Source organism: Syngnathus scovelli, chromosome 2 (assembly GCF_024217435.2).
Source record: "Syngnathus scovelli strain Florida chromosome 2, RoL_Ssco_1.2, whole genome shotgun sequence".
NCBI classification, from domain to species: Eukaryota; Metazoa; Chordata; class Actinopteri; order Syngnathiformes; family Syngnathidae; genus Syngnathus; species Syngnathus scovelli.
This window is the reverse complement of record NC_090848.1, coordinates 170,519-184,035: the sequence shown is the minus strand read 5'-3', so window position 1 is coordinate 184,035 and position 13,517 is coordinate 170,519. Positions and strand designations below refer to the sequence as shown.

The following is a 13,517-nucleotide window of genomic DNA, read 5'->3' as shown; positions in this document are numbered from 1 at the left end:
ATGGTCCTGATTGTCTGCGCGGACGTTTCGAGCGAGCGACTTGCCTTTTGCACAAAATGCGCTCGGCAAATCCGTTCGTATAGCCGAGTTCAGCCGACAGAAAAAGAAAAGCCCGGGAAGCTCACAAGCAAGCGCTCCAGAAAGCCCAGCAAGAAAAACAACAACAATCCAACTAGGGAAGAAAATTGCCCAAACCAGGGCTACCGCTGCAAGTCAAGGTAATGACAGCGCCGCCAAGGAATCGCCGTGTGCCTACGACCTGCATTCAAACTCACGTGGAGCGAGAGAGGTGAGCAAGAGAGGAGGTGAGCGAGAGAGGAGGTGAGCGGGAAAGCCACTTTGAGCTCCGTCCGGGCCTGGCGGCGGCGCAGATGTGGAGAAATTAATTGAGTGGAAAAAAGAAAAAAATCTGCTGTTTAAGGTTGAAGCGGGTTACGGGAGGCGGTGTAACAATTGTTTTCCGTTTGCTCAAGGCTATATATCCTTCATTGCCACTTTCTTTTCGCCCTGCACCGGCTCGACCCCTCCCTCGCTCCCCTCCCAGCTCGTAATCCAGCCACCACCTCGCTGGCTTCGGCTGTTCTTTTACCTTCCCTTTTATGCCTTTCGGTGTCAGCAAACCCGGAACCTCACTTTCGAAGCGTTTATACAATGCAGAGCTCCCGTCGATACGGACGTATTTGCGTGAGACGTCAAGTCAATCAAGCGCATTTGGGGAGTCTCCTCGCAGCCCGGCCAATGATGTCACCAGATCCACATCTGCGCAAATGGCTCCGTTCGCAAGCTGGGGCTACAGCAAACGACGACCCTCGGAACAACTCCTGATTGTAAATCGAACAGTTGGAGGGAGGCGCAGCCCATCGTCTGGCAACACTGACTACTTTGCGGCCAACGACTCGCTATTTCTTTTCAAGTCGAAAATGCAAAGTAACACCTTTCTCGGCCGATTACGTACGCTGGCTCACGTCGTCATCCGAGTAGCCTTCCATAAAAAAACGGGAGCGCTTCCATCCCCTTTCCGAGCACGTTCGCAAAGGTCAGACGCTCGTGACTGATGCGAGAAATGAAAAGATGAGCTGACTCAGCGGTTTCCTAGGTGCCCATGAAGCTGGCTGGAAACCCTTTGGTGGCTGGCAGACGCCTGCCATTGATTTGACTCATTTTACCCGTTATTGTAATCTCCAGGCCAGGCCAGGCCAGGCCAGGCCAGGCCAGGCGAGAGGCGGCAAAGTTTTACCGCCGCAGCTGCAGACGACGTGGGTATGAACGCAAAGGGGACTTTGTCACCACAGAGAGCTCCGGCGCCGTCTGGTGCCACCGTAAATGTCACGGCGTACGGCGGCAAACATCTCGGACCGAGTAGCCATGATGGACGGTCATAGGTGCGAACGGCATCTGGGGTGAAGGGCTGTTTGCGAGCAATCTTCTGACATTTGTCTTCATTATTTTCAATGAGGAGAGGCCATTGAGTCACCAGCACGCTCCATTAGCCTCAGTCGCACAGCTGAAATCACACATTAGCGCCGAGCCAACGTGAAATGACAAGTTACGGACGGGTGCGAGCCAAGGACGCGGCGGCTCGGCTGACGACCGTCTGGCCGGCCACAGCGGGGGAGGTGCCGAGTGCCACCGGGACTGCGCTGACTGCAGAGCCTTTCTTTCTTTTGTCATGAGCCAGCCCAGCACACCTTAAGAAGACAAGCTCATTCCAATCAGTATAATTAGCTGGTGTTAATGAAATAAGTCAGAGGCACTGCCACCTTCACTTAAGAGAAAATCGATCTACGTTTCAGGGAGTTTATTAAAGCGGGGGAATAATGGGGGTGGTTGGGGGAGGGGGGTAATGGGGGTGTTTGGGAGGGGGGCCCTTTTCTAAGCTCACATGAACAGCTAATCGGCAAAGTGACTCGTGTCGCCAAAAGAGACGCCTGGGCCTGAATTGAGGTGCGGGAGAGCATCTCAACATCTCTCCTCCGCTGACAGACATCTATCTCTCCTAAGGCGGCCCAAATGCACACTGGGCGCCGCTTGCTCATTTGTCCAGCCGTCTGGCCGCCTCACCCGGAGTGATGGGGGAGTCATGGGGGAGTGATGGGGGAGACGTCGGCAGGGCGGCCTGCTATTTCACGGCCTGTTAAGCGCTAATTCCACAACATGCCCCGCGCTCCAATTTTAGGGAACAGGGAGCATTAGCGCCCAGCTCAAGGTTCTGTCTGTAGGGCAGCCCAGTGCAGGGCAGGCTGGAGGAGAGGAAGGCCAAGCGAGCCAGGGCGGGGAGGTGGAGGACAAAACTGGGCTCTCACCTAACAAGGCTGACAAACAAAAGAGTCACTCGCGGGAGACCAAAGGAACCCAGTGAAAGGGAGCCAGCACCAAAGCCAAGCCAAGCCAAGCCAACGGCGCCATGAGGACTGTCAAGCCATCCATCCGTTCTTATCCTGTTCAGGGTCGCAGCTGGCAAAGGCAGACTAGACCCTCAAGTCAAGCGACGTGGCGCCAAAAGGCCGCCTAGTGAAACGCCAGCCAGCGCCTGACTGAGCTGTGTGCGATGCGTCATGTTTGTGTGGGTGTGAGCACACGCCAGTCCAAATCCTAAAGCCTTCATCATATCCGCCGTACATCTCAAGCAGAAGCACAATGAAGCAGAAGCCCTAAACTTGAGCGCCACAGACAGCTGGGGGAGGCAAAGTTTGGCTTGGGGTGGAATTGCCGATAAATCAGGCCGGCTGCCTGGCTGCCTGCCTGCCTGCCTGCCTGCCTGCCTGCCTGCCTGCCTGCCAGCCTGCCTGCCTGCCTGCCTGGACGCTGCACGCCGCCCGCTCGCCCGTATCCAGCTGAAATAAGCCCAAAATAGATGCAAGCGGGTGTTTTACGGCTCGCACGGGAGATGACTGGGAGCGCGCGCCGCCAGCAAGATGAATGGGGGCTCTCTGGAGCAGCGGCAACATCCAGACTCTTAATAAGCTACAAACAATGCCACGCTTTCCCGGGGAAAACTAGCGTGGCGGTGGCGCTGCATTGTTTGCTGCCAAGGAGACGGCGGCTGTCTCTATCACACACGGGCACAGGGCCGGCACAGGGCCGGGGCAGGGCGCTCACCTCCACTCCTTGCACTTTCAGCTTCATGTGATCCTCCCGCGTGGTCTTGCCGTCTTTCCTCTTCTTCCAGCAGTAGCCATCCTTTCTGTACTTGACCTTCTTCCTGTTGTACAAGATCATGGAGCCATTCTGCGGCCTGCGTCCGCGGAGACAAGACAGAGAGCAGAGGAGACACATTGGAGGAGCAAACACACCAAAAGTCCCCGACACCATGCAGCCGTGACTCGAATGGGACCGTTGTGAATTTGGGGATGGCTCTGCGCGCACGTGTGCGTGTCTAAGGGTGAGCAAAAGGTTCCAGACGAGGCTCATTCATTCAAGCTAAATGGGTTGGAATGCCCAGCGAGTGGAGACGCAGTGATGCCTTGTGCTGTGCTGTGCTGTGCTGTGCTGCGCTGCGCTGCGCTGCGCTGCGCTGCGCTCACTCTCCATTCATAATTCATTGTCAGCCCGGAAGCTCATCAGCTACTTGATGAGAATCTGCCTTTCTGCTTGGCTTTCCAACAGAGACATTTGGCGAACATTAACACAAAGTGTTACATCAAACATTTACAACTCACTCGACAATGAGCCTGTGCTTGAGCGCGGGTATTGTGGCTGTGGCGAATCTGCCCATATGCCACACGCGCTCCCAAACCGGCTCGCTGCGAATGAGCCGGCGAGAAAGGGAGGGGCAGGCAGGGGGCGCGCGCGCGCGCGCAAGATTGCCGCAGCTGCTCGGCCTTATTAGCTTTGCGCTCGTCACATCGTCGAAAACGTCTCATCAAAGAAAAGAGTCGATTTTTGTCTCCGAAATGCCCAGAATAACAACCTCGGCGATTGTTGTTTTTGCTGGGGAACCTTTTTTTCTCGTTTTGCACGGATGCCTTTGGGGGTGAGGGTTCGCTGGCGTCCGTCCCTCCCTCCCTCCCTCCCTCCCTCCCTCCCTCGGTATTACGCATCAATCACTCGCTGCTCAGCAGGGGAGGTGGCGGAGGGGCCGCTCGGGGCCTTTGTCATATCAAAGCAGTTTGTCGTTTGGCCCGATGTCGGCTGTCCCGGCCGGACGATGCATTGTTTGTGAGCAGAGGAGCCCAAATATGAATAGGTCGAGAAAATCTAGTGTCGAGCAGAGGAGCCCAAATATGAATAGGTCAAGAAAATCTAGTGTCGCTGCTTGGAAAGGAAAGCCCCAAATTGTCCAGAATGGCTCAGTGAGTCAAAACTAATTCATTTATGAAGGACGCCCAAGCAGATTAAGGAGGCCTTGGCGTCAACTTTGGCAAACCCGACACGGACTGGACGAGAGTTGCCTTCTCTGTCGAACGAAGGACACGAGCACGCAGGAGCAAAACGCAGGTTTTGGGGGGTTTTTGGGTTGATTTTGTCCGAGTTTTTGCCCTTCAAAAGATAGCGCCAATGCGCACGGGACCGAAAGATGGCCGCCGATGAGATAAGGCGGAAAATCGAATGACACGGGCCTATCTGATCTCCTCCAGAGCGGGGCAAATTGGCTCGGGTGACAGAGGCTCCACGGCGTATTTAGCGGCGGGGTGCAACAATGTTTTGGGAGGCTGCATTGGGTGGAGAATCAAATCAAATTTGCAAACCATGGCTTTGGCAACTGCCAATCGCACCGCATTCCCAGCTGCCTTCCACATGCGTCCCTCGTGGCGCCCAACAAACGTCTCTTGGAGAGCCCTTCCCACCGTAGCCCCGTAGGGGGAAGAGGACGAAGCGCCGCTTCTCAGAGGCCGGCCGCTTGGAGGGGGTGGGCTCGCAAGAGGGGAAAAGTGGCGCTCTCAATTAGCCGCCGCCCATGGCAGCCTTCAGCGATGGCCGCCTTCAGCCTCGCACTCCGAACCCGTCCGTCGCCGACGAAAATTGATCCGCCTTTGAAGCAAGAGCGCCGCAGATCACGGAGCCGGCAGCTTCCGTCCCGCGACTGACGGATAAGGCCGTGCGTGCATCTGCCAGTCAAGCAACTACTTTCAATGTAAATCTGAACGAGCAGACAATGAGGCATGGCCGCCAATGTTCTTCCCACGCGAGTCCAACTAAGGCACATGGCAAGGCAGGCAGGCAGGCAGGCAGGCAGGCAGGCAGGCAGGCAGGCAGGCAGGCAGGCAGGCAGGCAGCCACGCAGGCAGGCAGCCACGCAGGCAGCCACGCAGGCAGGCAGGCAGGCAGGCAGGCAGCCAGGCAAGCAGGAAGCCAGGCAGGCAGGAAGGAAGGCAGGGGCTCATGTTTGATTCCAATCCTATTACTCCTGCTGTTGTAGACAAGCCGAAAGGTCAACAGAAATGAGTGCGTTTGACACCAAGCAGATGAAGATGAATGATCAAATGGACTTTGCCAAACACCAAATATTTGTTTCAAGGTGGAGCTGTGCGGGGGCGGGGTGTGTGTGTGTGGGGGGGGGGGCTGCCTCGACCACGGTGCGCCTCGTCCGTTTCATCCGCCGCTGTGGCAGAACTCCACCCCTCACCATGTTCTATTGCACTGATCTGAAGAGGGGGTACCCTTGGAATCAAATTTCCAAATTGGCACCAAAGCATCGCTGACGTCTTTGATCATTTTTGGCGGACGCTTTTGTTATCCGCTCGCTCGCTCTGTCGACGTGGCATTTGCACACGTCAAACGCACTTTTGGCACGGCAAGTGGCTTTTTGTCGCTTTTTTCCCACTGTGAGCAACTAGTTTTAGTGATTTGTTACAGCAGCCCTGTTTTCTTGCCACCAAATGAGGCAAACCAAGTTTGAAAGAAAAACAAAGCCAAATAGAATCCAATAATTCCTTTTCCCCAGCTGCCATGTTGTGAAGAAGGCAAAACATTGGGCACTTTTCCTCCAGAGAGACGAGTGGGTTCTCCTCTCCATTCAGTCTCAGTTTTTGGATCAGCGGGCAAGGGCAGGTTCTCCTCTCCATTCAGCTCTCAGTTTTTTGGATCAGCTGGACGGACACCCGTCTGGAGTGACAGAGCACATCTTGGGCCAGCTATTGAAGCGTTTGTGATTTATTCCCAAATAATGCCTCGTCAACAAAAACAAAACACAAAACTGACCCAATGAGGTCAACCAAAAACAAAAAGAAATTTTGAAATGACACCGTTAAAAGTGACGCTGCACAAGAATCTATTCGCTCGGTCGGTCAGGAACCAGGGAGGGGAATGGACGGCGTCGCAAATGAGCTGTAACTCTATCAGTGTGCCGGAGCCAATCCAAAAGTCTATCCAACCTTTCACCTGGGAGGCCCATTTTGCCCGGCAGAGACAGACAGACACGGTGGGGGCAAAGCCGCACGCTCGGACCAAATTGCGCTCGAATGGATTCAAGCCAGCCACGTCATCAGCACCCGATCGCGTCACGTCGCGTCACGTCACGTCACATAGAGACCTGCCAAAGTGGAAGCCCAATCCATTGACGCTTTCGCTTCCGACCAAGTCCCCACAATTGCTTCCGTCCGTCCGCATTTCAACAACTGATGAATATCCAGCATCAAAAAAAGACACCGTGAAAGTCATTTGATTCCAAAGAGGAAATACGAGCGAGCGAGCGAGCGAGCGGTGCTGGTGAAAATCTCAAGCAATGGATCAGCAGGGGAGTTGAAATTTAGAGATGCTTTTAACTCATTTCCTTTCATTATTTGCACTTGCCTTTCTTTTATTGTTCACCCCAAACTTTGATCATTTTTGATGTTCTGGCTTGCCTCAGCTTCATGATGTGTGGAGCACTTTGGCTTGCCTGGGGAAAATGTGCAAAAGAAATAAGCTGGCTTGAGGCCTACCTTGTTTTTACGCTGACGCCGAGCGCCCACCGCTTAAGCTGCCGGGCGAGCGTCACGTTAGGAGTGACCTGGCCACATAGGGGCGGGCGGAAGGGCATGAAGGAGAGGACGGGACGGGACGGGACGGGACGGGACGGGAGCGAGCGCTGCAGGTGTCAAGGCACCCATTGTACCGCTGGTGTACCGCTGGACAGGAGCAGTAAAGAAAAAGTGGCGGGCCACACAACGGGACAGAAGGTTGCCATTAAACTCCGGCCACGCTCCTGTTTATGGGAGGCTGAGGACGGAGGAGGAGCGCGTGGTAAAGGCCCCGTCGGATTTATTCCTTTCGTTAGGGTGATGACAGCGCCCGCTTCTGCTTATGATGTCCTAGCGCCGGGCCGGCTGGAATTACACAGCGCTTCGTGTCACTTTGTTAGTTTAATGAGGCTATGTTGGCTTGTAGAGTCAAAGCTATGATGTCGGGCAGAAATGGTCAATGCGACATCCGCTTTTCAAGTCATCTGAGGCAGGCAGGCAGAACGTGGGCAGATCATCATTTCTCGGCCACCTCAAATAGAGCTATGGGTGGGGGGGCTGAAACCCGACGACTACTCGCTCCTCCGTGTCAGCGGCTGATGAGGCTGTGATGGCGACGAGGGCCGGCCGGCCGGCTTGCCTGCCTGCCTGCCTGCCTGCCTGCCCGCCCGCCCGCCCGCCCGCCCGCCTGGCTGCCCGCCTGCCCGCCTGCCCGCCTTTGTGGAAATGAAACACCTGGCTTCAACCTTGATTTGTGCACGTGCTGCCGTTTACTGTACATAGGATGGGACGGGATGGGACAGGGGAAGCAGCGCCACATGAAGGTGACCCTTGAGGGGGCCAGGAGGAGGGAGAGCCCACCTGCTCGTGACAGCCATCCACCTGTCTCCCAACAACACGCTCCCTCCCTCCCTCCCTCCCTCCCGGCAGACCCCGTCCCATCTGCCCGACCCCTTTGGGAATCCTCCGCCTCGCCCTGCCTCGCGTCGGGGGAGCCCGTGACCCCCGCTGTCGTCCACAGTCCAGCGATGAGTCACCTGGCCTGGCAAAGTCATGGGAGCAAAGACTTCCTCGGTCGTCACCAGCCCCACCCGCAGCCCTTTATTCAGGCCTGTCTGGCTGCAGTGAGAGCCATCGCAGGCTGGCGGCACATGCAGCACCCGCGGCATTGGGTGCTCTTGTGACATGGCCTTCAAGCACATGAGTGACATGGCATGTGTGGGAAAGGCGCTCGCTCGCTCGCTCACTCGCTCCATCCTTGGGGCATTTCTTCCAAAGTTGCTGGCGCAGTGCTCTCCCTCCCTCCCTCCCTCCCTCGCAGGCCACAAACTGCAAAGACACCAAGAAGCGACTTACGTCGACAAACGGCATAAAGACCGGCGGTGCGACAAAAAGCATGTGGAAGGCTGGACAAATAACAAGCGGACAGAAGACTGCCTTTCTCAAGTCAAAGTCAATGAAAATCACTGCTGGGACCAATTTAAGGACGTGGGAGCCGCATGGTTCAAAGGATGCCGTCTTCTGCACATTCTACACCGTTGGACGCAGAAAGAAAGAAAAAAACATCCTTCTTGATGGTGGATGCCACAAGGAGAAACCAATGAACTGCTCTGCTGCTCCTTCAAGTGCGAGAGGGTTAGGGCCGTTGTCGTCAATCCTTATTGTAGCGTGAATATTGCACGTGTGGTCTCACATTGCATGTCTGTCTCACAGTCAAATGCTCGGCTTTGGCGTTCTCGCCCGCCGCGCGCGGTGGAGCACGTTGGGCCCACCGCATTGGGCCCATTTATCGTCATTGATTTGCAACGGTCAGTGACAATGAACTGGACCCAAAAAGTGCCTTGGATCTGATGGTACAAGCACAAACGATGCAAAGCGCGGAGGGAGGGAGGGAGGGCGGGAGGGAGGGAGGGAGGGAGGGAGGGAGGGAGGGAGGGAGGGAGGGGCGAGCAAACGCTGCGTGTGTCAGAGGCATTTGCACGTTATCTCAATGGCAAAAGCTCATTTGGGACACGAGCGCCAGGAATTACAAATGAAAGTTAGACTCAAATCACATGCAATGTTCATTACTTTTGTGCACATAAGAAATACAAAATGGCAGCTGAGAGGAGAACAAAGGCAAGCAGAGCACATTCCTTCATCCTTGCAGGCACTGCAGGGCACATTAGAGGGTCAGCTTGTGCTTGTGCTTGTGCTTGTGCTTGTGCTTGTGCTTGTGCTTGTGCTTGTGCTTGTGCTTGTGCTTGTGCTAGCGGCAACATGCAAATTGTTACGCCAGGAAAGAGAGAACTGCCGTGTCACGCCATCGTCATTTCATTCCATTCATCTGTCCGGTCAAAACGCGTCCGAATTAGAAAGTGCAGACATTGCTGGCAAATTTCTTCCCAGGTAGGCCATCGATAAAAACAAGACCCACCGACCGACCACACAGAGAGAGAGAGAGAGAGAGAAAGAGAGAGAGAGTCACGGCGCGGCAAGCTCGACTTTGAAACGCCCAAACGCAATCGGCCTATCATCAATTCCGAGCGACGGCGAGGTGTTGTCGCCGAGTCACAAGAGAAGGGACTTGAGGTCATCAAAGCCGCTTTTAACAATCACACAAAGTCCCAGAGGAGGTTTTGAGAAGGTGACGCATGGATGAATGGATGGACGCTTTCAAGGGAAAGTCATGTGTGAGGCGGGCGAGAGCAGGCTGGCGACGGTGGAGGAGGAGAGGGAGAGAGGGAGTGCAGGAGGGAGGCTTGCTCTCATTACTCTCTTTATTCTCCCTGCAGGCTCAGGTGACCCCGGCTGGCTCTCTCTCTCTCTCTCTCTCTCTCTCTCTCTCTCCTCTGCCTTACACACCACTAATCATTTGCTGCTTTTAATCACCAGGATATTCTTCCTCTACTCGCCCTCCTCTCTCTCTTCTGGCTTGCCTGCGCGCCCTGGCCTTTGCCAAGGTCCCGCTAATTTTATTCTAATTGGCTAACCCATCTGCCTTGCTGGCCTCATCCGTCCGTTCAGTCTCCTCTTCCGTTCCACGCCCTTGCTGCTCTTCCTGCGTCTCCCTCCTTCCATCAGGTTGTTTTCTCATCTGCTCGCCACTGCCCCATGTCTTCCACGCCGGTCATTGACATGGCGGCGGCGGCGGCGCTGGCTTTGGCCCAATCCCGGAGCCCTCTCTTTCTTGTTGGCCTTACGTCGGGGCAAACAGCTTGGATACCGCGGCCTGACCGAGCGGCCAAAGGGGAAAGGCAACCGTGACACGCTCCCGACTGAGAGGGAAAACAAAAAGAGTGCGCTGGCTCGCTCGCTGCATGCGGATGACCTGACCGCTGGCTGGCAGAAAATGGATGAAACGGATGCTTGCTGTCCGTCCGTCCATCTTCCTTGTTGTCAAGCTGACACCGTTTGAACTCAAACTACTATGTATCTTGTAATCGCAGTCATTCTCAGGCAAAAAGTGCTCTTGTCCGAAAGCGTGCGCTATTGGCTAATTGGTGGCGCAAAGAAAGCAAATCTCATCATCATAACTACTAAGTGTGCCCTGCTGCCCGGCTGCCCGGCTGCCCGGCTGCCCGGCCGCCCGTCGCTCGCTCGTACAAATCCTGGACTTTTCTTTTCTTTTCTTTTCTCCTCCGGATCAACAGCCCCAATAAATTCTCATTACACCTGTGCGCGGAGCTTCAAATAGAGCCACAGAAGCAGAAACTAATTACTTTCTAATTTATTGACTAATGGCCACAGCCCTGGGAGACGGCAGCAATTGTTCAACAGTCCTGCCGCTCCCACTGCACTCGGGTCCACTTTAGACTCATAAGCAAAATCATTTATCATTACAAGCACGTTCAATTGAATCGCACCGAGCAGAACGCCGCTCATTTATATACTTTGCTTTTTAGCCACGAATTGGCGCCTTTGTCTGTAAAACGCGAGCGGGGGGGTATGGGGGGGGGGGGGGGGGGGGAGGTTCTTCAGGAGTCAAGTCCAGGGTGGCAGCCTGACTCTGTACTTGAAAGGAAGCATTGTTTCCCATTTGTTTGCGCTTCAAGAGGAAAGGGGATCAGAAACACCCGCTGTCATCACATCCACCAGAGCCAGACGCCCAGCAGCTCGCTTGGTGCCGACCGGGGGGGAAGTGTGAGAACGCATACGGTAGGTATCCTCTCGTTGCGCGTTGATGGGAAAAGCGCCCGCGTCGCCGCCGAGACACAAACGCTCAGCCGACTGCACGATGACAACATTAGCCGCGCGTTGGCATTTTCTGCCACCGCGCCTGGCAATCGTCAAGCAAATTCATGACGGAAGCGGGGATCAGCGGAGATCAGCGGAGATCAGCGGAGATCAGCGGGGATCAGCGGGGATCACCGGCGACCACGTCGCCCTACGCACCAAAGCCATCGCTGCTATCAGGCCTGGTGTTTGAGTGATTGAACGTCATCACAATGACAGCAAACTAAGTCATCACACCCAAAGAGAACTCCAAGGTCATCTGGCGGAGGTCCAACTCATGGATTGCTCATCTGCAGACTGCACGAGCCTAAGATGTGCATTGGCTTTCCATTCATTTTGCTTAGTGTATTTCTTTTGCTGCCTTTCACGTAGATGTCAAAAAGAGCCGAGTCATCGTAACGGCTTACACATGAGATGGGGCAAAATAAATGAAGATTTCAACAATGAATGAATGAGAGCGCAGAAGGGCTTCCCAGCGCTTGCGTGTGCGTGCGTGCGTGCGTGCGTGCGTGCGTGCGTGTGTGCGTGCGTGCGTGAACGTCGTTCCTTCCTGGCATTTGCCTCCACTCTTTTGATAGTATGGCAGCATTGCTATTTGTCACTCTGGTGGATGCGCATTTGTTGCTAGATGCATGGATGGTGTGTGTGGGGTTCAGCTGACTCATTGCGTGCAATAGAGACACGGGCATTTAACGCAAGCTGGGGTTGCCAGAGCAACACGAGCAGTAAATAACAAATTGGACAAAGAATTCCAGACAACACACATGCACACGCAGGCACAATCTGAAAAGACTCCTCAGAAGGGAGAAAAAAAGCAAAGAAGCCGTCTATGCGTATACGCAAGCCAACGATGGCGTCACTCTCCAGTGTGAAACACGGTCGACCGCACTTCATAAAACGTACTGTTGGATTGAGAGCGTCCAGGGGAGGGGAGGGGAGGGGAGCGAGCGAGCGAGCGAAGGAAGGAAGGACACCCCACTACACGCAAAGTCAAGCACAATGGCCATTAAATCAAAAGCAATCTCTCTGCTCCTGGCACACCATGCATCCGCCAGCAAATGCACGCGCGCGCACACACACACACACACACACCGGAGGCACAATGCTGCCGTTCACTCTCAAAAGATGCCAGGAACGGATGACGTTCACACCCCAAATCCTGGCCCAAAAGGGCCAAGCGCTGGGAGTACAACATCTCGGAACGGAAACTTTTGACAGAAACCCATTTCAGGGCGAGTGCCAAGGACGTCCGCAAGGGCACGGCTCTCTTGGTCTCGTGCTACCAGTTTGCTTCCTCCACAGTCAGTCCATGTGTGACCCTATTTGAATGGCAGGAGGGAGCGTAGTGGAAGTCAAAACGTGCATACGGGAGAACAGGCAGCACTTGCAAATATTCAAGTGCGGCAGACATGTGGGATTTCACTTCCTCTAAAAGCGGGGCGTGATGGCTCTCTGCGCCTCTGGACCCTCAAAATGGCCAAAAGCTTTTAAGTGCTTTTAACTCATCATAACCCCAGTGTGAAAGGCAGCAAGCCTTGCGGAGAAGGGGGGTTGGGGGGGATTTGGCGTCTCCTTAGCCATTAAGGCAGAGTCACCCCAGCGCAAAGCCGCCCGCTTCGTTTGGCAAATCCAACACGTGGCGGAGTTGCTCGCTCTTTGGAAACGCAGCCAAGAAGCCAACAAGCATGTATTTCCCCTGGAAAAGCAAGCTTCCTGCCTCGAGACACTTTCTGCTTGCCAGGGGACCCCCAAGCATCTTCTCTGACCTCTCCATCTTCTCCTGTGCCATCGTTTGTTGGGAGGGAGGGAGGGAGGGAGGGAGGGAGGGAGGGAGGGAGGGAGGGAGGGAGGTAGTGAGGGAGGGCGGGAGGTCGCCGGGCCCAAAGCCTCAAAGCATCCGAGCCTTGGAGTCCAGCTCCGAGAGGAACGACCAGCCGCTCCGGAAGGGCTAACTGAAACCGAGGGGGAAATCAGACGGCTCCGCGGTCGCCCATCCAACTTGATGGCGTTGGCGGGCGGGTGGGCGGCCTTAGCGTGCGAGGAGAAAAGCCAAGTCTGAACACGGCTGTGCTTTTCCACTTTGATTTGCCTCGCTCGGACGTGCAAGAATCAAAGAAGAAGCTGTCGGCGGGAGCGCGCGTCCATGGCAGAAATGAAATGTCATGCTTTGAATTGCAAACAATGAGAGAGAGGCAATCCCTCTCAATGAAACGGATGGCTGCATTTCAAGGACGTTATCACTATTCATGATCCCATCTGAAAGGAGTCCAACTTGCGCACAGACAGAGAGAAAAGCTTTGAATTATGAATCGCTCACCTTTTCTTTGAATTGATCAATGAATAGATTGCGCCCAACTCAATTCTCCAGGAGTTGAAGTGGTCAAGGTGCTAACGTGCAACGTGCTCGCTCGCTCGCTCGCT

At 54.9% G+C, this 13,517-nt stretch overlaps 1 protein-coding gene across 12 annotated transcripts in view; it reads right to left on the bottom strand.

Moving 5' to 3' along the window:
• camta1a (calmodulin binding transcription activator 1a) overlaps positions 1 to 13,517 on the bottom strand; it is an 86,342-nt gene that overhangs the window by 42,065 nt on the left and 30,760 nt on the right. For all 12 annotated transcript variants that reach the window (XM_049752495.2, XM_049752483.2, XM_049752485.2 and 9 more), the window contains one exon: positions 3,100 to 3,235. In XM_049752495.2, coding sequence (XP_049608452.1) covers positions 3,100 to 3,235 — 136 coding nt within the window. The remainder of the gene's footprint in view (positions 1 to 3,099; positions 3,236 to 13,517) is intronic.